Source organism: Prionailurus viverrinus, chromosome E1 (assembly GCF_022837055.1).
Source record: "Prionailurus viverrinus isolate Anna chromosome E1, UM_Priviv_1.0, whole genome shotgun sequence".
Lineage (NCBI taxonomy): Eukaryota > Metazoa > Chordata > Mammalia > Carnivora > Felidae > Prionailurus > Prionailurus viverrinus.
In genome coordinates, this window is record NC_062574.1 from 15,644,158 (window position 1) to 15,666,668 (window position 22,511).

At 43.0% G+C, this 22,511-nt stretch overlaps 1 protein-coding gene across 2 annotated transcripts in view; it reads right to left on the minus strand.

Moving 5' to 3' along the window:
- Positions 1-22,511, minus strand: part of VPS53 (VPS53 subunit of GARP complex) — a 156,883-nt gene that overhangs the window by 81,346 nt on the left and 53,026 nt on the right. For both annotated transcript variants that reach the window (XR_007146837.1, XM_047832644.1), the window contains exons 8-11: positions 16,707-16,785; positions 13,732-13,875; positions 13,135-13,277; positions 10,353-10,494 (exon numbers count right to left, since the gene is read on the minus strand). Coding sequence is in view for 1 of the 2 variants with exons in the window: in XM_047832644.1 (XP_047688600.1) it covers positions 10,353-10,494; positions 13,135-13,277; positions 13,732-13,875; positions 16,707-16,785 (508 nt within the window). In the remaining variant the exon portion in view is untranslated. The remainder of the gene's footprint in view (positions 1-10,352; positions 10,495-13,134; positions 13,278-13,731; positions 13,876-16,706; positions 16,786-22,511) is intronic.

Sequence of the window (22,511 nt, forward strand, 5' to 3'; positions counted from 1 at the left end):
GGACACACAGGCAACATTTTCTATTTTCTGTAAACAAAACAAAGAAACCTGTGCGTTTGTGCATGTATGCTTGTTGGAGGATCTCAAGCTATTAAACAGTGGACATCTCTGGGGAGAGGGATTTAGGGCAACTAAGAAGGAAGAGGTTGTCCTTTTAAAATATTTTATTCTGTTTGAGCTTTAATAAGCTATTTCTCTCTTCTCGTTTTTTTGGTAGACAAATTATCTGAAGAGTGAAGATGATTTATAACTAAACTCGGTATTTTCTAAAACGCTTAGTATTTTAAAACTGTGATACAGGGGCGCCTGGGTGGCGCAGTCGGTTAAGCGTCCGACTTCAGCCAGGTCACGATCTCGCGGTCCGTGAGTTCGAGCCCCGCATCGGGCTCTGCGCTGATGGCTCAGAGCCTGGAGCCTGTTTCTGATTCTGTGTCTCCCTCTCTCTCTGCCCCTCCCCTGTTCATGCTCTGTCTCTCTCTGTCCCCAAAAAAATAAACGTTGAAAAAAAAATTAAAAAAAAAAACTGTGATACATAATTAACATAAAATTCACCATTTTTGGTGACTTAAAATTTAGTGATTTTCAGCATATTCACAAAGCTGTGCCACCATCACCACTATCTAGTCCCAGAACCATTTTTACCCCAAAGGAGGCCCCATATCCATTAGCTGTCACTTCCAATCCTTCCCTTCCCCCAATCCCTGGTAACTCCTAATCTACTTACTATCTCTATGAATTTGCCCATCCCCGACATTTCATATAAATGGAATCATATAACATGTGGCCTTTTGTGTCTGGCATCTTTTACTTAGTACAGTGTTTTGGAGGTTAATCCTATAATATATATCAGTATTTGTTTTTTTGTTTTTGTTTTCTTTTTGCTGAATAATATTCCACTGTATGGATATGCCATATTTTGCTTCTCCATTTGTCCATTAATAGACATTTGGGTTGTTTCTACTTTTTGGCTATCGTGAATAGTGCTGCCATGAACATTCATGTAAAGTGTTTGTACAAACACAGGAGAATTTTCAATTCTCTTGAGTGTGTGCCTAGGAGGCAAAGCATGTATTACTCTAAAGAAACATTTTCGGATTGCTTTGCCTTTTTTTAATCTGGCAGTTACCCCTTTACATCAGGCATCAATACATGAGCACCATGAATTTCACAAAAAGCAGAGTAACTATTTCTTCTGAATTTTAACAAACTGTCACTAACATCAAGATTCAGTGCTGGGAGACTAGGCAGGTGCATTTATAAGAGACAAGAACACAGAAAGCAGTTTAAAACAGGGCTATCCTTGCTTGAGATTCTGTGTCTCCGTCTCTCTCTGTGTCCCTCCCCCACTTGTGCTCTCTCTCAAAAGTAAGTAAATAAACACTAAAAAATTAAAAAAAAAACAGAGGCTATCTTAAATATGAAAATACTCTTACTTTTTGGCCCTGTAATTCATTCAACTTGTATCATAAGAAAATAATCTCCAATGTGAACAAAACTGTGTTCACCATGACCTTATTTATAATAGTGAAAAAATGACAAGTACTTAAGGGTCCAACAAGAAAAGGATAGTTAAGGAAATTCTGGACTATCTATATAATGAAATATTATATACTGATCGAGAAACCACTTGAGCTATGATATAACGAAGGAAAGTAAGCTTTAAAATTGTATTTACACATCATGGGGTGCCTAGGTGGCTCAGGTGGTTAGACGTCCAACTCTTGATTTCTGCTCAGGTCACAATCTCATGGTTTGTGCGATTAAGCTCCACATCAGGCTCTGTGCTGTCAGCACAGCTGCTTGGGATTCTTTCTCTCTCTGTGTGCCCCTATCCCACTCACATACGCTCACGCATTCTCTCTCTCTCAAAATAAATAAACATTAAAAATTGTATTTATACATCATATATAAAAACAAACAATATGGATTAGAGATCTAAATATAAGAACAAAGACCATAAAACTCTTAGGATGAAGCATAGGTAAATGTTTGTGACCTTGAGGATGACACCAAAACTCAAAGAACAAAAGAAAAAAAAAACCTAGAAAAGTGGGATCTCATCAAAATGGAAAACTTTTGTATATCAAAGGACACTATCAAAAAAGTGAAAAGACAACCCACAGAATGGGAGAAAATATTTACAAACCATGCAGCTGATCTATGATAGACTATATCTAGAAAATGTTTTACAAAACCCTCTCACAACTTAACAATAAAAATACAAACAACCCAAGTAAAAAATGGGCAAAGGACTTGAATAGACATTTCTCAAAAGAAGAAGTCCAATAAACACATGGAAAAGATGTTCAGTGTTATCAGTCACTAGGAAAATGCACATCAAAACCACGATGAGATACTACTTTCTATCCATGAGGATGGCTGTAGTAATTAAAAAACAAAAAAACCCAGAAAGTAGTAACTACTGGCAAAAACGTGGAAAAATCAAAACCTCCCTGCACATGTGGTGAGAATGTAAAATGGCGTAGCTGCCTTGGAAAACAATGATGGTTCCTCAAAAAGTTAGACACAGAGTTACCATGTAACCCTGTGATTCCACTCTTGGGTACACTACCAAGAACACTGAAAACATATTTACACAAAAACTGGTCCATTAATGTTCACAGCATTGTAAGAGCCAAAAAGTGGAAACAACTCAAATGTCTATTAACTGATAAATGGCTTAAAGCATCTACCCAAGCAATGGAATATGATTCAGCCATGAAAAGGACTGAAGGGCACCTGGGTGGCTCAGTTGGTTAAGCAGCCAATTCTTGATCTCGGCTCAGATCATGATGTCGGGGTTCCTGGGATACAGCCCTGAGTTAGGCTCTGTGCCGAGTGTGGAGCCTGCTTGGGATTCTCTCTCTGTCCCTCCCCTGCTCTTGCTCTCTCTCTCAAAATAAACATATAACTGTGCTGACAGCTCAGAGCCTGGAGCCTGCTTCAGATCTGTGTCCCACTCTCGCTCTGCCCCTGCCCGCTCATATTCTCTCTCAAAAAGAAATAAATGTTAAAATTTTTTTTAAATCATTAAAAAAAAAAAGAAGGATTGAAATACTGATACATGTTACCCAATGGATGAACCTCTTAAAAACGCTATGCTGAGTGAAGAAAGTCAGGCACAGAAGGCCACATATTACAAGATTCCATTTATATGAAATATCCAGAACAGGCAAACCCATAAAGACAGAAAATAGATTAGTGCTTGCCTGGGGCCGGGGGTGGGGGGAAGGAGGAAATTGGAAGTGGCTGCTACAGTGGGAGTGGGGCAGGGTTCTTTTGGGGACAATGGAAACATCTTAGAATTGGATAGTTGGAATGCTGGCATAACCTTATGAATATACTAAAACCAACTGAACCGTATACTTTAAATGTATTATGTGAAATTTTGTTATACGAATTACATTTCAATTTAAAAATATATTTAAAAAAATTTTTTTAATCTTTACTGATTTTTGAGAGAGAGATAGAGCGCAAGCAGGGGAGGGGCAGAGAGAGAGGGAGACACAGAACCCAAAGCAGGCTCCAGGCTCTGAGCTGTCGGCACAGAGCCCGACGCGGGGCTCGAACTCACGAACCACGAGATCATGACCTGAGCCAAAGCTGGACACTTAACCAACTGAGGCACTGAGGTGCCCCTGAAAATATATTTTAAAAGTGCAATTTCAACTGTGTAAAATGAACCCCAAATCTTCACCTCTGACTGATGGGAAAATAAATGATGTTTTTTTTTTCTTCTCCATTCTTGCTATAATTTCTACATTTTCTATCTTGACCGTGTATTGCTTTCTTATCAGAAACAAACAAGCAGAAGGTAATATCCTCTTAGGATGCTATTCAAATAAAGCATTTATAAAACATTTTGAAACATGAAAGGAGAGCTCCTTCCGTGCTCAGGACCCAAGTCCTTGTACTGTGGCAGAACCACTAAGACCCTGCCCTCCTCCACTTGTGCAGTCTCCCTGACACAGGTGTTAAGTTGCTGGAAGACTGAGGTATAGGGCAAGCTGCTTTGTGTGGGCTCTCGTTATGTTTAAACCGTGTGATTAAAAATCACATCTATAGCTTGTATATTTACAATGTACTTTAAAAAACTGGGCCAGTATAAATGTATATTGAAATGACCCCTAGAGGCAAAGGATGATTCTATTTAGAAAGGCAACTTATGCAATGGGGAATTTTTTAATTAAAAAAAAAAAATTTTTTTTTTAATGTTTATTCATTTTTGAGACAGAGAGAGACAGAGCATGAACGGGGGAGGGTCAGAGAGAGGGAGACACAGAATCTGAAACAGGCTCCAGGCTCTGAGCTGTCAGCACAGAGCCCGGTGCGGGGCTCGAACTCGTGGACAGTGAGATTGTGACCTGAGCCGAAGTCTGCCGCTCAACCGACGGAGCCACCCAGGTGCCCCGGGAATTTTTTAATTTTATTAAAAATTTTAATTTTATTAAAAATACTACAGCGAGCCAGTTATAAAAACTTAACCCAGTCTACTTTGCTTTTGTAGAGGCTAAATACAGTGTTTACCTTGAATCTAATCATTGAGTCACTAATAATGCAAGTTGATATAGCTTTTTTTTTTTTTTTAATCCCAGTTAATTAACATATAGTGTAATAATGGTTTCAGGAGAATTTAGTGATTCATCATTTACATATAATAGCCACTGCTCATCCCAACAAGTGTCCTCCTTAATGCCCATCCCCCATTTAGCCCATCCCCCTACACAACACCCCCTCCAGCAATCCTATTTGTTCTCTGTATTTAACAGTCGCTTATGGTTTGCCTCCCTCTCTGTTTTTATCATATTTTTTCTTCCCTTTCCCTATGTTCACCTCTTTTGTTGCTTAAATTCCATATATGAATGCAATCATACACAGTATTTGTCTTTCTCTGACTTATTTCACTTAGCATGATACATCCTAGTTCCATCCACGTTGTTGCAAATGGCAAGATTTCATTCTCTCTGATTGCCAAGTAATATTCCATTGTATATACACACCACATCGTCTGTATCCATTCATCAGTCAATGGACATTTGGGCTCTTCTCATAATTTGGCTATTGTTGAGAGCACTTCTATACACATTGGGGTGCATGTGCCCCTTTGAATCAGCATTTTTGTATCCCTTTGATAAATACTTGGTAGTGCTATTGCTGGGTAGTTCTATTTTACATTTTTTGAGGAACCTGCGTACTGTTTTCCAGAGTGGCTGCACCAGTTTGCATTCCCACCAGCAGTGCACAAGTGTTCCCCTTTCTCTGCATCCTCGCCAACATCTGTTGTTTCCTGAATTGTTAATTTTAGCAATTCTGACAGGTGTGAGGTGGTATCTCATTATGGTTCTGATTTGTATTTCCCTGATGATGAGTGATGTTGGGCATCTTTCCATGCATCTGTTAGCCATCTGGATGTCTTCTTGTCTGTTCATGTCTTTTACCCATTTCTTCACTGGATTGTTTTTTGGGTGCTGAGTTTGATTAAGTTCTTTATAGATTTTGGAGAATGTAGGTACAGTTAAGTCACATCCAGACATTTGCTTTTAATTTCAAGGCATTTAAAAAAATTTTTTTTAACGTTTATTTATTTTTGAGACAGAGAGAGACACAGAGCGTGAACAGGGGAGGGGCAGAGAGAGAGGGAGACACAGAATCTGAAACAGGCTCCAGGCTCTGAGCTGTCAGCACAGAGCCTGACGCGGGGCTCGAACTCACAGACCGTGAGATCATGACCTGAGCCGAAGTCGGACGCTTAACCAACCGAGCCACCCAGGCGCCCCTAATTTCAAGGCATTTTAATTTACAGAGTATTTTGAATCCCTCTTCAGGGCCAGGAGCTTAGGCAATTAGCAACAAGCAATGGTAGCTCACCTCCTCCAGGAAATTACAGCAGAGGACGCCGTAACTGTGTTAGGGTTTGTACCTAAAACCAGACGAGCCCTGTCCTTAAAGTTCTTTCAGTGGACATCTCTAACAGATGTCAAAGTGGCATCTGTTAAAAAAGAGCCAAAGATGACCTATCACACTGATCAGTTAGAGGCACTGGACTGTGATAGGTCCTTCCAGCTGAGTTCATCGCCGCTATAGCTCACCCTAATTGTTAATCAGTCAGCAAGGGGCTTAACAGGGTCTGAATATCAGTGAGAGGGGTGGGTGGGCCTGGGAGGGTCTTTGGTCAACTCTCTCCTTGGCTGACTTATCTGTCCCATAACTTTGCAAGGAATTCACTGGCTTTCTATGAAATTTGGTATATGTTATAGGGTATCAAGATATACCTGGGTTTACTTTGTAGTTTATTCTGATGCCCTGAAGTAATGGTAACCACAAAAATTTTCCAAAAAGCAAGACAGCTCAGGGAGGGTGTAAGGAGACAGGGAGCAGCAAGTCTTCAGGTGGGGTGCCTAGCAGCTAGACTGGGGAGTCAGGCCACTTGGACCCCCAGCCCAGCCTAGCCCAGGCCACCCCTTCCCAACACTGTCTGTTGGGAGCATGGTCAGCGGCCATGACTAATCTACCAGTGGCCCTGCCATTGAGACCTATGGGCTACAGGTGAAGGCCCCACTTGGGCCACAGCAAGGTGATGGCACCTCAGGCTCACCTCAGGGTGAACATCACCTACAGTGAGAAGCACATTTACATACTCCCAAGGCAGGGCTGCAATGAACTGATTCTCTAAGACCTGGCCTGCCTTGTTGAGGGGGCCACAGGAGTTGTTGCCTTTCCACTAACTAATCTTTAAGCGGAAATCCTTAAAGGTTATGGAGCAGCCACTGTCAGGACTTGGAATGCAGAATGGTTGCTGGGTCATGATAACGGAAACAAAGAATGGTCCGGGGTATGAGTCTGATCCAAAGGAGTTGAATGGTTTGGAGAAGTCTGTGGAGAAAACTGCTGACCCCATTGAGAGGGATGAATAAAGAGCTTATAGCTCAGCAGGACTTTCTGGCCCAGGATTTGTAACCTGAAACTCTTTGCAAACTTGACAGGAGAAGCAACAACTGAACAATTGGAGAAATTTATAAATCAATTATGCCAGAAAATTTTCAAAATAGAAGACAAAAAAGGGAAGAAATTGGTTTAAAAAAAAAAAAAAAGGTTCGAGCATTCCCATCTGACCATGACCAACCCCACAGAGCGCAGCACCTGCCAGGAGACAGGGAGACAGAAGGCTGCAGCCCAGGAGCCTAGACAGTGGAGAGAGGCCATGTTGCCCCAAGAGACAAGCACCCCCAAGCCCTCTCCTCCCCTACAGAAAGAAGGTGCTTACAGTGGGGCAATTGCCACTTTGGCATTCCTGTACCTACTTTCTATAAAAAAGCGTGGTCTTCACACAGCCCCTCCTAGTTTTTCATGGTCTCTACAGGGTTATCCTGTTTGTTAGGCTCACCTTGTCCAAAGGGGGCCTTCCTGGCCCCCACATTACTCTGCCTCTTTGGACCTGTGGGGCATTTCCTAGCATGAATGAGAGGCGACACGTCCTGGGACAGCTCCAAGTTTACAGGCTCTCCTGGTCATCAGATACAACGGGGCCATCTGTTTCCCAGTAATCCCAGAGCCTCCTAAATGTAAAAGCAAAACCAGCAGGAAGTAGGGCCCAGTCAGAGAAGGAGAAGAATGGCGCAAAACAGGTGTTTGTGTGGCACTGGTGTCATTCAAGCAGCCTCCACGGGGTTCTATTTACCGTAGTCAGCTGGACAAACCCGTCCTTTGGCTCCCCTGACCCTGCCTGGCTGGAAGCCACGGGTGCACAGTGGGACACTCTCGGATGGGGTCTGTGTTCAATGCTTAAGCCTCCTGTGTGCAAGCAGACCTCTGTGGGGCTAAACCCAGAGCCAGATGAGTGTCCGTCTGAAACCAGGCCAGAAACGGCTTGGGGAGGGCAGAGAGAATATCAGGAGCTGCTGAGGTCAACCAAAGACGTCTCAGGAGAGAGATGCATTCTTCTTTCAGTCACATTTCTATTACCTATTATTTCCTTTTGTGACCTGCAGTTTAAGGGCATTTTCATTTGTTTCGTGGCTTATTTTTTTCGTTACTACTAAAAAGAAATCAATTTTGACCATGAAGTAACAAGCAGAGGAGTATACACATGTAGTTTTATTTTTTAAGTATGGAAAGAGTGCTCTGTGGTTCCTTGTATTTTATTTCCCTAAGTAGGTAGGGCCTTATGGTCTTGCCTTAAAATTGAGTGTTGCAGGGGCACCTGGCTCGCTCAGTTGGTAGAGCGTGCGACTCTTGATCTTGGGGTTGTAAGTTCAAGTCCCATGTTGGGACCTCTCCACTGTCTCCAACTTCCTTCCCCAGAGGCAGCCACTGTTGTCACTTCTAGACCTTTTTCTTACACATTTACATACATAAGCATGCTTTTTGTTTTTTACATCAAGAAGAATTACACCACATGTACTGGGCTACAGCTTACATTTTCCACTTGACAATGTATGTGAGGGGTTTCTTTTCTATGACAGCACATCTAGATCGAGACCCCATTCTACCGCTGTTCCACATTATGGCTATATTATATTGTATGTAATCATTTTTCAATGATAAACATAGAAACATAGAAACCTCCACTTTTTTCCCCCCTTTTAAGGCTGCAGTTCACCTCTTTCTTGGTACATCTTCTGATACATGTACAGATTTTTTTATAGACCTCCTCTCTAGATGTTAAGCTGTTGCCTCACAGGGCACGCGCATTTAAAGTTTTGATTACATAATGACGACTTGGTCTCCAGAAAGGCTGCACGTATTTGCATGCTGGCCACTGTATTGTTACTCTTGTAACATTTCTGCCAACCCGATGTAAGAACATTTGTATCCTCTTCTATTTTTTTTCAAGTTTACTGGCCAACTATTTCTTCAGTGAATTTCTTGCTAGGCTCTGTACTCATTTTTCTAATTGGTTACTTGCCATTTTCTTACTGATTTTGAAGAATTCTTTTATGTTGGATATTAATCATTTGTCTTATAGCTTAAACTGTATTTTTATTTCCTACTTTCTTGTTTATCCATTAGTTACGTTAATGGTCTCTTTCATTCTTTGTATGTCGTGAAATCTTTTAGTACTTTTCTTTGTGGCTTCTGGGTCTGATGTCTTGTTTCCCCTAGCACAATGCTACTGAAGGACAGTTTCTGCTTTTCGTTTAACAGAGAAGGCAGTTCACTGAATTCTAGCAGAGTCTCGACTGGATCACAAGTATCTCTTGACTTGTTGGTCCAAGGGTTTTCCTACCAAGTCACATCAGTTCTCTGTTGTTACCAGTTTTCAACTTTGATTTCTTCCTCCCTCCCTCCTTTTGTCCTTCCCTCCTCACTCCTGCCTGCCTGCACAAGGTCTGTGTATTTTTTGCATGACAGGGAGCAGAAATGAATCAACCATGGTTCCTGAATGCAAGAAGCTCAAAGTCTGTGTGTGCGTGTGCGTGTATGTGACGATGAGAACAGAAATTACATAAAACATAAAAATTTGCTTTCCTCATGGATAGGAAATCTGAAGAAAGAACACTGATGTGTTGGCAAGGAGGCTGGGTTTCCAAAAACAGTTTTTAGAGAGACGCTTTGGAGCTGGTGTCTGGTTACACAGGCGCTAAGCGATGTTAACTAACAGCACTACATTCCACCTTCCTCATGGAGGTGCACGGGCCTCAGGCCTGCGTGCATACTTTTGTGTTTTTATCATTTAGTAGTTCCCTGACATGTGGGTTTGTACGCTTGGCTTTGAGGTTTACAGGGACACACTGACCTGGTTTGCTCACCAGAGACATTAAGAAAACAAAGCCTACGGGTGCCTGGGTGGCTCAGTCGGTTAAGCATCTGCCTTTAGCTCAGGTCATGGTCTTGCAGTTCATGAATTCAGGCCTCGCACGGGGCTCTGTGCCAGCTCGGAGCCTGGAGCCTGCTTCAGATTCTGTGTCTCCCTCTCTCTCTCTGCCCCTCCCTGCTCACACTCTCTTTCTCTCTCAAAAGTAAATAAACATTTAAAAAAGAAAAAAAGAGAACGAACTCTAAAGTAAAAACATACCCTAATTGTAATAAAACTCAACAGTTGATAGAGTAATACGGTATTTGTGAGTGAATAAGTGAGGCCTCTATGACTCACAAAATTACTAGTCTGTAAAATGGAGCAAAACATCGTAAAATGATGACAGAACATTCTAAAGACGTGAAGTATCGCACAATAGGAAACAGTAAACCCACAGAGTACTCTGTGTCACCACTCACACGAGTTGAGCGAAATATCTGGACTGGGGGATTGAGCACTCGAGCCACCGGCTGGAACCACCGGATTAAAGACTAACGTGAAGCCCAAGCACGCACACCCTGACTTCATGTCCCAGCCTCCCTCAGGAAGGTCCTACCAGAGCTCCATCTGTCAGGGTGCACCCGGAGAAGCGTTTTGCAAGAAACCCCTCAAAGTTAGTTGTTCTCTGAATAGCAAAAAGAAGCAATTTCACTTCAATTTCCTTGGCTCTGGTACGCATAATCTTGGCGAGTTCTGTCCTTCAAAACAAAGAGATAAACGCTGTCAGAAGAACTGATCATTCAAGATAGGGTAAAGTAAATGGCTGTAGCTTATATTAAAAAAACAGAAAGCATGTGGTCATTTCAAATCCTGAGGTCTGTCACGAACTAAGTTTAATGCTTGGGGAGCAGAAATACATATTCTAAATAAGAATTTTAAGGTGAAATTATCCACTAGTCAAAAAATAAATCAAGGATTTAAGGAGATTGATTTGGTTATACGGTTACTCTGATTTTTGTATCTTTCCATAATTTGTTAATAATATCCACAAAGCACTTACTCAGTATTTTATAAAAACGCATGTATTTTACACAATGGCACAAGCTGTCAATTACTGAATCACAAAGCTCCCTCTTCCAAACAGCTCAATAACCATCTCTCCAACGAGAGAGCAGGAACCCTGGAAACAAACGTGAGAGACCAGAACCCCGGTGTGAATAGTGACGTGTCCACGCTTCGGTGGTTCCCACCTGCGAAGCTTCTGTACCACTCCAGTGCGGTTTCAGGATGGGAGCCGCAAGGGAGCAGTGACCTGAGAGCTCTTAGTAAGTACTGGGCTATGATCATCTTCCCATACAAATAAATGGCAACATGAAACAAAGAGCCTCTGAGATTACTTGAGAATTATGTGTCTGTAGGACGGTGGCCAAAATTCCAACAATGAAAGCCTGGCAGCAACAGCAGCAGCACCGGCATTAGCTGCTACAACGGATTTGTGGCGTTAGCTCACTCCCAGTTTCCTGCAGGCTTCACTTTTTCCAAGTTAGTGTGCAACAGTCACTGAACTGGACACTGCAGAGAATCAGTCACCAATTTCTCAAGGAATTCCCTTTCTTGGCTAACCAGGACGTAGAAAGTGACAACCACAAGTGTCCTTAAATCAACATTGAAAGGTTATCTAAACCTATGGCTGCAAATGTGCTTCTGAAAACAGCAGCCACATAGAACATACAACACCTGGAGGGAACCCTAAGGTAAACTGTGGGCTCTGGGTGGTGAGGATGTGTCAATGAAGGTCCATCGATTCTAACAAATGCGCATTTTGGTGGGGGATACGGGTAGCAGGGGGGCTATGCATGGGCAGGGGCAGGAGCATATCAGAAACCTCCATATCTTCCTCTCAATTTTGCTGTGATCCTAAAATTACTCTAAAAAAATAAAGTCTATTAAAAAAACTGAAATCAACAGGCAAAATCCCTTAAGAAATCCCCCCACTGTGTTTAAACACAACTTAATTAAGCATACAACTTAACTGTACTCTATGATTTTAAGAAAGATGCCTACCATGAATTATTCTAAAGGTTGAGTTATGCTTAGACATGAGACTTTTTTTTTTAATTAGCCTGGAATTAATGTAATTGTGCACTGCGAGAAGGGCATAGATAACTAATAAAACCCAGTTACCGGGTGGTAACACTGTTGTGGTTACACAACCACAAACAAATACAGAATAAAAAATTTTGACTACAGTTTTAGCTTTCTCATGGACACACAGATCTAACCTTCTTGGGTTTTAATTCGTCAATATAAATGAGCTATCTGGCCCTGGGTGACCTTCATAGAAACTGCAGACAGGATGAATGAGAGAAGGTCTTTAGAATGCTTAGAACATTCGATGCTGATACTATGAACTATCCAAAAACTATAAAAACACTGTTAAGGGCAGGAAATTTGTTCAACAAATATTTCCTGAGTGTCTACTATGTCAATGAGGTAGACACTAGCCCTGACCCTACAGAGCTACCTATGTAGCAAGTCAGAAAAGCAAAATGATGACGGATATATACATACACTGTATGCTGATATATGTGATGGAGACACAGGAGAAAATGTGGGGTGATGAATAACACAGGGAAATCTGGTTGATGAGCCTTAGCAGGTTAACTAGAAAAGGCAGAGTGTTCGAGGCAAGGGTCAGGCCAAAGGAAAGCGCTAGAGCAAAGACGGGAGCAGATACAGCTGCTGTGTTATACATAAATTACTCGTGAGGGGAAAAAACGAATGCTTTGGCTACAGGCTACTAACCCAGGGCTCTCATGTACTCCTCTTCACTTCTTTTTCTAGAAAAAAAACATACATTCTCTCTCCTCTCGGATTGGAACTCTGAAGTTGAAGAAGTTGAAATACAGCCACAGCTGGAGTTTGGGGTTGGTTTTGGGTATATAAAATCTGACTTTCAACAGGAAAAGGGTCTCCTAAAGGGAGAGAGTCCAGCACAGGAAAAGTTCTCATTAAAATGGTAGCTTTCAGGTGGCGCGTGGGTGGCTCAGTCGGTTAAAGCGTCCGACGTTGGCTCAGGTCATGATCTCACGGTTTGTGAGTTCGAGCCCCGCATCAGGCTCTGTGCTGACAGCTCAGAGCCCGGAGCCTGCTTCAGATTCTCGGTCTCATTCTCTCTCTGCCCCTCCCCCACTTATGCTCTGTCTCTCTCTGTCTCTCAAAAATCAATATATGTTTAAAAAAAAAATGGTGACTTTCAAACGACAACAACAAAAGGTGGAAGTGGCACCCGATGCACGAGGCAACACGGAGCCCCTAGAGACCAGGGGATTGATTTCAATCGACCAATTTCAATTGATTTCAATTAACAGTAAAACCAGCCTAAAAACAGAATCTACCTTGTGACGTGGCAAAATTCTACTGCAATCCTCTCGGTCATGTACCACTCACGTGGAAACATACGGCCATATTTCTCCTCATAGTCCACGAGCTGGCGTTTTATCCAGGCATAGCGTCTGTCGATTTTGTCCAGCCAGGCAACCTTATTAGGAAGGGAGGGAACAAAAGCCACCCAGTGCTTAGAAGCAGTGTTGACAGTTTAAGGAAACAAGCAGAAACACAGAACCAAGAAAAACAAAACCAGTCTCTTTATTTCTCACAGTTTTAAAGAATCTAGGCTACTTTTTCACTTGATCCAGAGGTACTGAACTTGGTCTACGATTAGACTTCAGGTGTCTGTAAATTTCCTGAAACTGCATGCACAGTTTTATGCATGGGTGCATTTTTCTGGTGAGAGGATCTGTAGCTCCCATTAGTTTCTCCAAAGAGTCAGAGACGTCAAAACGGTTAAGAACTACTGAACTGTCCAGTCAGCCCCTCACAGTTCAACCATCAACGTTTTAAGGCAGTAATACTAACAACATGTAAATCAGCAGAGCATTTAATTTTCAATAAAATTCAAATGTAACATCTGATTTCACTTGGGTAATACTTACATCTTGGTTTTCTTGAAAAAGTACTAGATATTCTGACAGATGCTGTTTAATAAACTTTTTGATGATTTCCTGTTTGATTCTAGGGTCCAAAATATTAGCAACCAGACACGCATCTCGTAGGACGTTGCTGGGTCCTCCTGGCCTCTGGTAAAACAAACAACGCACACCAGTTCAAGGGCCAGAAACAACCTTTAAATCTCATGGCCTCTGACAGCTGCTACTTCTTATTCCTCTCTTGAAGTTATTATTACTTCCACTCCCCTGACACTTAGTCTTCTGCAAAGTGGATGGATATTTTAGTTACTTGTTACTCGATGAAAGAATTGTTAAGCTAGTCTGTAGTAGCCCATATAAGAGCTACTCTGTGAATCAGCAAGGAGACATTTTGGAAACAGGGTCAGCAATGGTCACAGGAAATTCTGCTTTCTGAACGCAAAAACTGGAATCACCTTGCTGAAGGGCTTTACATTTTTTTTAAATGTTTTTTGAGAGAAAGAGAGAGAGAGAGAGAGAACACAAGTGGGAAAGGGGCAGAGAGAGAGGGAGACACAGAATCTGAAGCAGGCTTCATCCACGCTCTGAGCTGTCAGCACAGAGTCTGATACGGGGCTCGACCCCACGGACTGAGAGATCATGCCTGAGCTGGAGTTGGACGCTTAACTGACTGAGCCACCCAGGCGCCGCACCTTGCTGAAAAGCTTTAAAATTCAGAATGACACCAGTCTCACTCCACATGTGCCACATCCCCTTGATTCCAACCTCAGATTCCTGCTCCCAGGTGCTTTATTTGTGCCAAACAGTGCAGTAGCATTTAAAATCTAAAACCAGGTTCCAAACCACCAGACTTGTTTTGCTGACGGTCAACTACTCAGACAGGTAACCAAAGGTAAATATTATGGTTTGGGCCTTTTGATCTGAAAAGCAAGAGAAGGGCTATCGAGGAGCCATACTCATACGCCATGGTGGGAAGGCCTTTGTTCTTACTGAAAGCAATTTGACATGCTGAACTTTTCTTTATAGTAGCTCACTGAATGAACATGGTTGGCTGAGTGAACTATAGCAAAAAGAACACTTGGAATCTACTCTTGGCTTGGCTAAACAGCTGTGTAGCTTTGGCACAGTTACTGAAACTCATCTGAAAAACGAATGAAAAAAATGGACTTCAATTAGGCGATGGCTGACGTTCTTCCAAATCTTCATGATTTTTTTTGGGTAAACTCTGTCCAGTGTATCTATCTCAACTGAAGTTCAAGAGTTCTGTAAGTGTTGGGGCGGCTGGGTGGCTCAGTCCATTAAGCATCGGACTTGATTTTGGCTCAGGTCATGATCTCATGGTTCATGGGTTCGAGCCCCGCGTCAGGCTCTGTGCTGACAGGGCACAGCCTGCTTGGATTCTCTCTCTGCCCCTTCCCTGCCTGCATTCTCTCTCCCTCTCTACCCCCTGTCTCTCTGCCCCTCCCCCACTTGTATTTTCTCTCTCTCTCTCTCTCTCTCTCAAAATAAACAAACTTACATTTAAAAAAATCTCAATTTCTATTTGTGAAGTAGAAATGGCAACACAAGGCCTTTAAGAAAAGTCAACAGCCACTGAAAAGGAAAAAAGAAAACTTAGAAAAACTAAGTTACCCAGCTGCAGAAAAAGGAAGCAAGTTGTTAAAGAAAACCATTTGAACTTCATGTGGAGTTGAGAAAAAGACAAAGTAGGTCATGATTAGTTTCTTCTAAATAATAAAGCTGGTCTTCATTCATATCTTTCTGATATTTCTTGAAACTGGGCTAGATAGCAGAGCATATAGTAAAACAGACTTGGGACACTAAGAAGAGTCCGGTGCTTATAAGTTGTGAATATCTTACAATCCCTTTTTACAGGATTGCTTTCCAACATCCACATCCTACCGTTATATCAAGTGAAGAAAGAGAACAAAGTCCTGAAAGGAACATGTTCTACAAATAAAATATCTGATTACTAGAAGGCAGCCATAATATTTGCAGACATTAAAATCAAGAGCAGGTTTCCTATAGGAAGTCATCTACAAAGCTGGGGCAGCTACTCCCACCTACTTCCTAAGTTTCTTTTATGGAGCACAAAGAAAAATGATTAAGATATTTCCAGTTATTGAATTATAGAGCGGGTCCAGGAAACGTTCCTTGGCTCCGTAAATGAACATATATCCCCATCTCCACCCACCAAGTGCAGTGAGGAATGCTGCTTGCCTGTGTGTGCTTTGGTTCATTTGTGTTGAATAATTCCTTCTCCCGAAATAGCTCAAATAATAGAGAAAACAAGCTTCTGAAGGTTCTTCTCTCCCCAACACATGCAAAGCATTAAGATTACATCTGCTACAGTCTGAAAGATAGAGCTAAAAGCAGTTACCCAAGCACAATGACAGCCAAGTGAGGCAAGGCTTGTTATGGGAGAAGTGTAACCATAGCTCACAAGCGAAATACTGCGGGCTCCGCAGACACAACACAAACAGCCATGCCACCAGCGAGAGCTAAAGGGATTAATCTGAAAGAACAGGATTCTGATCATTAAAAGTGAATCTCCTAACTGTGTCCCTCAGAGTTACATAAGCCTGCGGATGCTCCTCCCAGCTGTCTTTTCACCAAACTGAAACCAGCAAGTTATGTAACGATCCTAAAAAACACTGCGGCTTGAAGATTTTTTTTTTTTTTTTAACACAGCCATGAGAAAAAAGGAATTTACTGGGCAGACGAGATATTGGGTTTGACACACATTAAATTAAACCAAAATAAATCCTCACTTTTTGATGCTGGAAGAACACAGATGAAGATCAACGTTGCTTTGGGATACTGAAAATCAGAGACGGTCTCACTGCCCTGAACCTTTAGCAAACAGACTCGTGGCAGCCAGCCAACACTTTTGGAATGGTAAAGGAAGAGTAACCGAAGCGAGTGTGAATCAGGAAAGAATGGTGATAATGTCTGACTAGAGGGAAAATGCAAAACAATACCTTGGTGCCCTGGGAAGGAAATGCTTCTTCAAAATCAGCCAGGATTTGCTGTCCTAACTCAGTCTGGGCGGCTTTCACTCTGGAGGGAAAAGAGAACATGTCATTGCCTGGTGTAATTATCATAGCTCCATAAGTAATTATGCAAAGATCGATAAGGGGCAGAACTGTAGAAATCTTTAGAGATCGTCAGGGAAGTGGGGAGGTGTGGCTAAATAAGAGAGGTCACATACTAGTTAGTGGCAGGTTTATGACCAGGACCCAGTCATTGGATTTATTCTCGTGATGGATTTTCTATATCCCAAAGTTCTTCGAGGCCACCCCCGACCTGGTGTGGGGTAGTATATGTTAATCTTTATAAAGTGTCATCAGGGGGTAGTTATGCTGTGGGAAAATGCTCTGTTATAATGCCCAATCCAATAGAAATTCATGTTGGATTACCGCTACAATTTCTCTCGTGCTCCTTGTGGTACAGAATGCAGGAGAGCTCCATATTGCCTCAGAAACGTTTTTTTTCAACCCTGAAACCAACACCAGGATCCTAAGTTTTAACAAAAAAACGAAAAGAATGTTTTCTAAAGGAAAAAGGAAAAAGATCCGAAAGATAAAATGAGCTACCACTTGGGAGTGAAGGCCAACTGAAGGAAGATGAAGTTCACTCAGAAGACTGATGGACAACAAAAACGAGTTCGAAAGAGGGATGCGGTCAGGACTTAACCCGGTGGTCTGCATGTATACCGGGAGCTCAAGAAATACTTGTCGGCTTCAATGAGAGGAGGACGGAGAAGCGGCCAGGAGGAGAAAGGAATGGCGTGTCAGCACCTCCTGCAACGATCACATCCTGTCCCAGCCGCCAGGAGTTGGATGCCTCGCACCAGCCATTCCCCCAGAGCTGGACTGCCCTGAGCCCGAGGCAAATATTTCACCTTTGCTAAAAGCACCATAAAATAGTGTTCTTCCTTTTTTGGTCTCCACCCTGTTGCTTTGGAATTAACTTTGTAAAGTTTCTAGAAATAGTGAACAGCTCAAAACCACAATTTCTTTGGCTATTCAGCTGTGGCTGGCAACCTACTGAGAATTTTTTTTTTTTAAATGAGGGGACAGGCAGGACCCCAAACAATCTGTTTTTTTCTGTGGCAGAGTAAGTATGCTTTATTCCACATTCTTTCCAGGGCTTTTCCACTATCTTCAAGATTTTTAAAACCATTCCTGTAAGTGGGTTTGCAGCCTCTTTAGTTGCTCAGTGACAGAGATAAGGCTATTATTACTGGGACGGCCCCCAAATCACAATCAGGGCCGGCCGTCCAGAGTTGCCCAACGGACAATGGGAAACGTGCCTTGAGTATGAGGTCTGACAGGAGAGAAGAGAACCTGCTTTTGTAAAACTGTACCTCAAAGTCTTGTGACTCCACATAACGGGCCAGGCAGACAGCCTCCCCTGGCGCCAGGTCACAAGACTGAGGCAGCTTCCAGAGCCTCAGGCCCCGCTGTTCCTGCTTGCCTTTTGGCAGCACACAGACAGCCCCGGTTCCCTCCTGAGCCACGGGGACAATCCCTGGAGGGGAAGCTCCACCCCAAGTCAGGGACACTCATGTCATATTCTCAGGGCTCCTGAGCATCTCAGTGACACAAAGGTCCCAGCTCTGCCTCTTTCACCCCTCCCACCCCATCATCCCCGAACTCCACATTCTTGCTGGGGTGCCTGAAAAGACCACCGGAGCCTATGATAAGGTCTGGTACTCCCAGAGCGCAGAAGAGAGGGGAAGAACCAGGGTGTGATTTGTAGACCCCCTAGCCATCTTCTCCAATCCAGTTTCAAAGTCACGTCTTAGGAGCGCAGACCTAGCTGTGCCACCAGTGAGCCACATGTAAATAAGTCATGTTCCCAGCACGGGCCACAACTAGGGAGTTGTGAAGTAAGAGGGTGGGATGCAGGCCTGTATCGGATGCCTCCTGCTGTCCTCTCCAGGACTGACTGCCGCCCAGCGCCCACCTTTCCAGCGCCAGTGGGCTCGGCAGGCACCTTCACAGGGGGCTGCAAGTTGGATGTGGAATTAATGCTGGAGCACAAGAATAGGCTTCGGAGCATAAATGTTTCCAAGCACAGTTTCTGAAGCATCCAGCAGTGACTCAGATGAAAGAGCAACCATCTCCCTTACTGATACTAATGATGGTATCTATAATCCCAAACCACGATTCCATGCATTTTCAGGGTGAGATGTAATATAGTCTTTATGCTCAGTTGTCTAAACAGGATCCTAGAAAGCAGTCAACCCTAAGAGAACATATCCTGGGCCTAACTCGTTCCTCTTCTAATGATGAAAGTAAGTTCCGTAAAAAGAGAGACTGGCTGAGACTCCGTTGGCAGAAAAGAGTTGAACTACCATGATTTTCATAAAAACGGCTAGGAAACTTACCTACAACTAACAGAGAACAGAAATTTACCTACAACTAACAGAGAATAGGGTAAATAAAAATTCCTCCTGGTATCCAAGTAAGCTCAGTCTGCTTCGGTGGTGACAACTCGGTGTTGATCACTTAGGCAACAAAGGAGTCGCCGTGCTGATCAGAAAGGAAGGTCAACCAAATGACTTCTAGTACCCTCCACACCATCTGATGAAGGGTTGCTCAAAGGTGACCTTTGCACACTGGGTGGTAGCAGAAGGATACAGTAAATTATAAAAATTATTTCGACATCTGTGGATAAAGTAACCCTGACGCTTCCATTACCTTGTCAACGGCTGTCCCAAAGAAAACATCCTGGGCACTTCACAATAAGCTGACCTCCCAAAGTCTGCACTGGACAGAACGGTTAATTAAGTTAGTCAGATGCTCTATTTCCAAACAGACAGGCTCTGTAAAGAATCCCACCCCAGAATCAGAGTGATTCAGTGAGACAATTTGAGATCGTCAAGCACAGCCCTTGTACTTTCGAAACTGAAGTTCTTTCAGAAAGAACTTGTCAAAGTCACACAGTCAGACCTTTTCATTTTCCAATTTCTCTCATTGCTACACCATGCGACACCCCCTCTCCCCAACCTGCCAAGTATCTCTCTCATATAAAAAGTAAGTTATAGTCCTCTACAATATTTTTTTAGCTCAAGGGTTTTACAGGTTTCAGGAGAATGCAAGAATCTTCTACTCTTTCTCAGGAAATATCGACTGATTACTAGAAACAGTTGCTTTCGTGGGTATTCTTGAACCAGGAAACTTGAAATATAAAGATGATATTTACAAAAATCTTTCCTTCAATGCTACATTAATATTTAAGCATTTTCTAGAAGGGTGGCTGGAAGAAACAGGTATATTCAAATCAAGGTCCATGAACTTCATATTTCAAACATACAGGCAAAGGTCACAACCTTTCATGCGACTTCTGCGATTTACAGACAGCAAGCTATTAAACTGGAGAAACTAAAGCAACACATAGGGTGTAACTCTGCTGCTTTCCCCCTTCCCCACAAACAGCTACTTCTATCATTTCCAGATGGTTCCACCATCACTTATGTAAACATAAGGGAGGAGAATTCACCAGAAATGATGCTAAAAATAAGAAATCTGGACTTTCCTCAAACTTTTAGTACCTCTTGAAAAACAATTGTAGTCAAGCACTGAAAACAAGAGATTTCTCCTCCTGTGTTGTTTTTGGTGTTACTTAATAGCACATATTCTGTATCACCAACACAAAAGTTTTGCAAACGGAAGCTGCAAAATGAACTAAAAGAAAAATAAATCCTCCTGTGTTTGCAGCAATCCTACGTGATAATGAATGGCAGAAGCCCTGAAATATACTACTAGAATGTTAGATTTTCTCTTTTTGAAGAGAATGTCTTACAACAGTGATCACAAAGTTCCTTCAAATGTATAAAACCACCTCTTTGAAAAACGTTAAAAAGAAGAGTCCTAAAAGAGTGCATCCTCTTGTAGCTCTTGTTTGTCCCTACAGACAATTAGGAATAGAATTCAGTTCTGCCGTATTTCTGCCATCGACAATGCCCACCCAAGGGGCACCTTGGGTGGGCATCTGACTCTTGATTTTGGCTCAGGTCGTGATTCCACGGTTTGGGATCAAGCCCTGTGTCGGGCTCTATGCTGAGTGTGGAGCCTGCTTAGGACTCACTCTCTCTCTCTCTCTCTCTCTCTCTCTCTCTCTCTCTCTCTCTCCCCTGCCTGTACTCACTCTAGCTCTCTCTAAAAGAATTAAAGCAACAACAACAAACAATGCTTATCCAACACAACCAACTGGTAACCAATCCCTCCACACATCTCCTTGACCTCATGGCCACTGTCTTGGTAAGGTTCTTATCTTTTCTAGGCTAGAACATAGTCTCAATCTCCAGTCCTTTGTGCCTATAATCCATCAGACTTTTACAAAACACAAATGAGATCATGCCTCTCCCCGCTTAAGATTTTTCACTGTCCACAAAATAAAGGGCTCTTTAGCATGGCATATAAAATCTGACCCTACCTACCTACGTAGCCTTTCACACTCCATTGTGTCCCAAAGCACCATGATGTTCTCTCTCTCTCTCCTATTGTTCCTCCTCTCTTCTTGTCTTGGTGGTAAGATCCTACCTATTCCTCAAGACCAGATGCAAACTGAACTCTTCTGTCACTACTGCCCTCAGCCCCCAAAGGCGGAATCTTTCAATTCCTCTTCTGAGGTCCTGCTATTCCTTGTACAGTATCTACCAGTTTTGTTATATGCACGTTACACTAAAATTTTCTACTAATGTCTCTCTTTTCCTCACAACAATGGTGAACTCGTTGAGGGCAGAGCATATGTATTTCTTACTTTGTGCCTTCAGTACCCCAGCATGGGGCCTAGGATATAGAAAGTCCATAGTATATATCCTTTAGGTAAATGAAGGACAGAATAAAGTGAATTGGGAAAAAGATCAACTCTGGATTATCACGAGGGTAAAGGGAGGGGATAGTGCCTTCCCTTCTCCTCTTCCATCCCCTGAGCACAAGTCTGCCTTCTCCATCCAAGCTTCCTTCTTTCCGGCAGCTCCTAAGGACCGGTTTGTCTGCTCCCTTGGCTACTTTGTGACCCCAGGGTGATATGGCGACCGGCCAGTTCTAAGTGTGAAGGAGTTAGGAAGGATGGGGGAAAGTGTGGTGATTTCCCTAGTATTCTGCCAAGTTTGGTTCTTCCATTCCCTAACGGTTCTGTGGCATTGCCACTAGAAGACGGCACACTGAGTACCTGCTGCAATCTCCCCTTCTGCCCCAAATCCTTAGACACAATGACAAGATTTTAATAAAAATCCAGAACCAGGCAAGAAAAGGAGTGGCACACTAGAAACTCTTTGGACTGCCTGGGAGCACAGGACTGAAGAAGGAAATCACTGCTGAAAACTGCTTTTCAAACATGAAAGACATGAGGGTAGTGGAGACCAAGAGCAGGAAGTGAATGCCAGCGGGGTATGTCGGGCTCCTGCAGGAGGAGTCACCAAGCCAGTGTCCGGGTCTGCGTCCCCACCTTGTGCGGCCAGGTAGGGAGTGGGTATGCGTCTGAGAACCCCAGCGGTGGCCAGAGGGCTGACAACACCCAGGCAGGGCAGGGAGCCCCAAGCCCAGAAGATCAGCCGCTGGCCTCTCCACCTGGCAGTTCCAGCCCCACCTCACCTCAGAAGAGCTACCTGCGGCACTTAGCTGAGCAGCACGGCCCCCTCTCCGTCACCGGTGGGTGGCAGGAAAAGAGCATCCCTGATCAGAACGACGGAATCTGAAAGCCAAAAGTGAGTTTTCGGCTAGAAATCACCCAACACCAGAGGAACGCTAATACCAAGAAAGAGAGTCCCA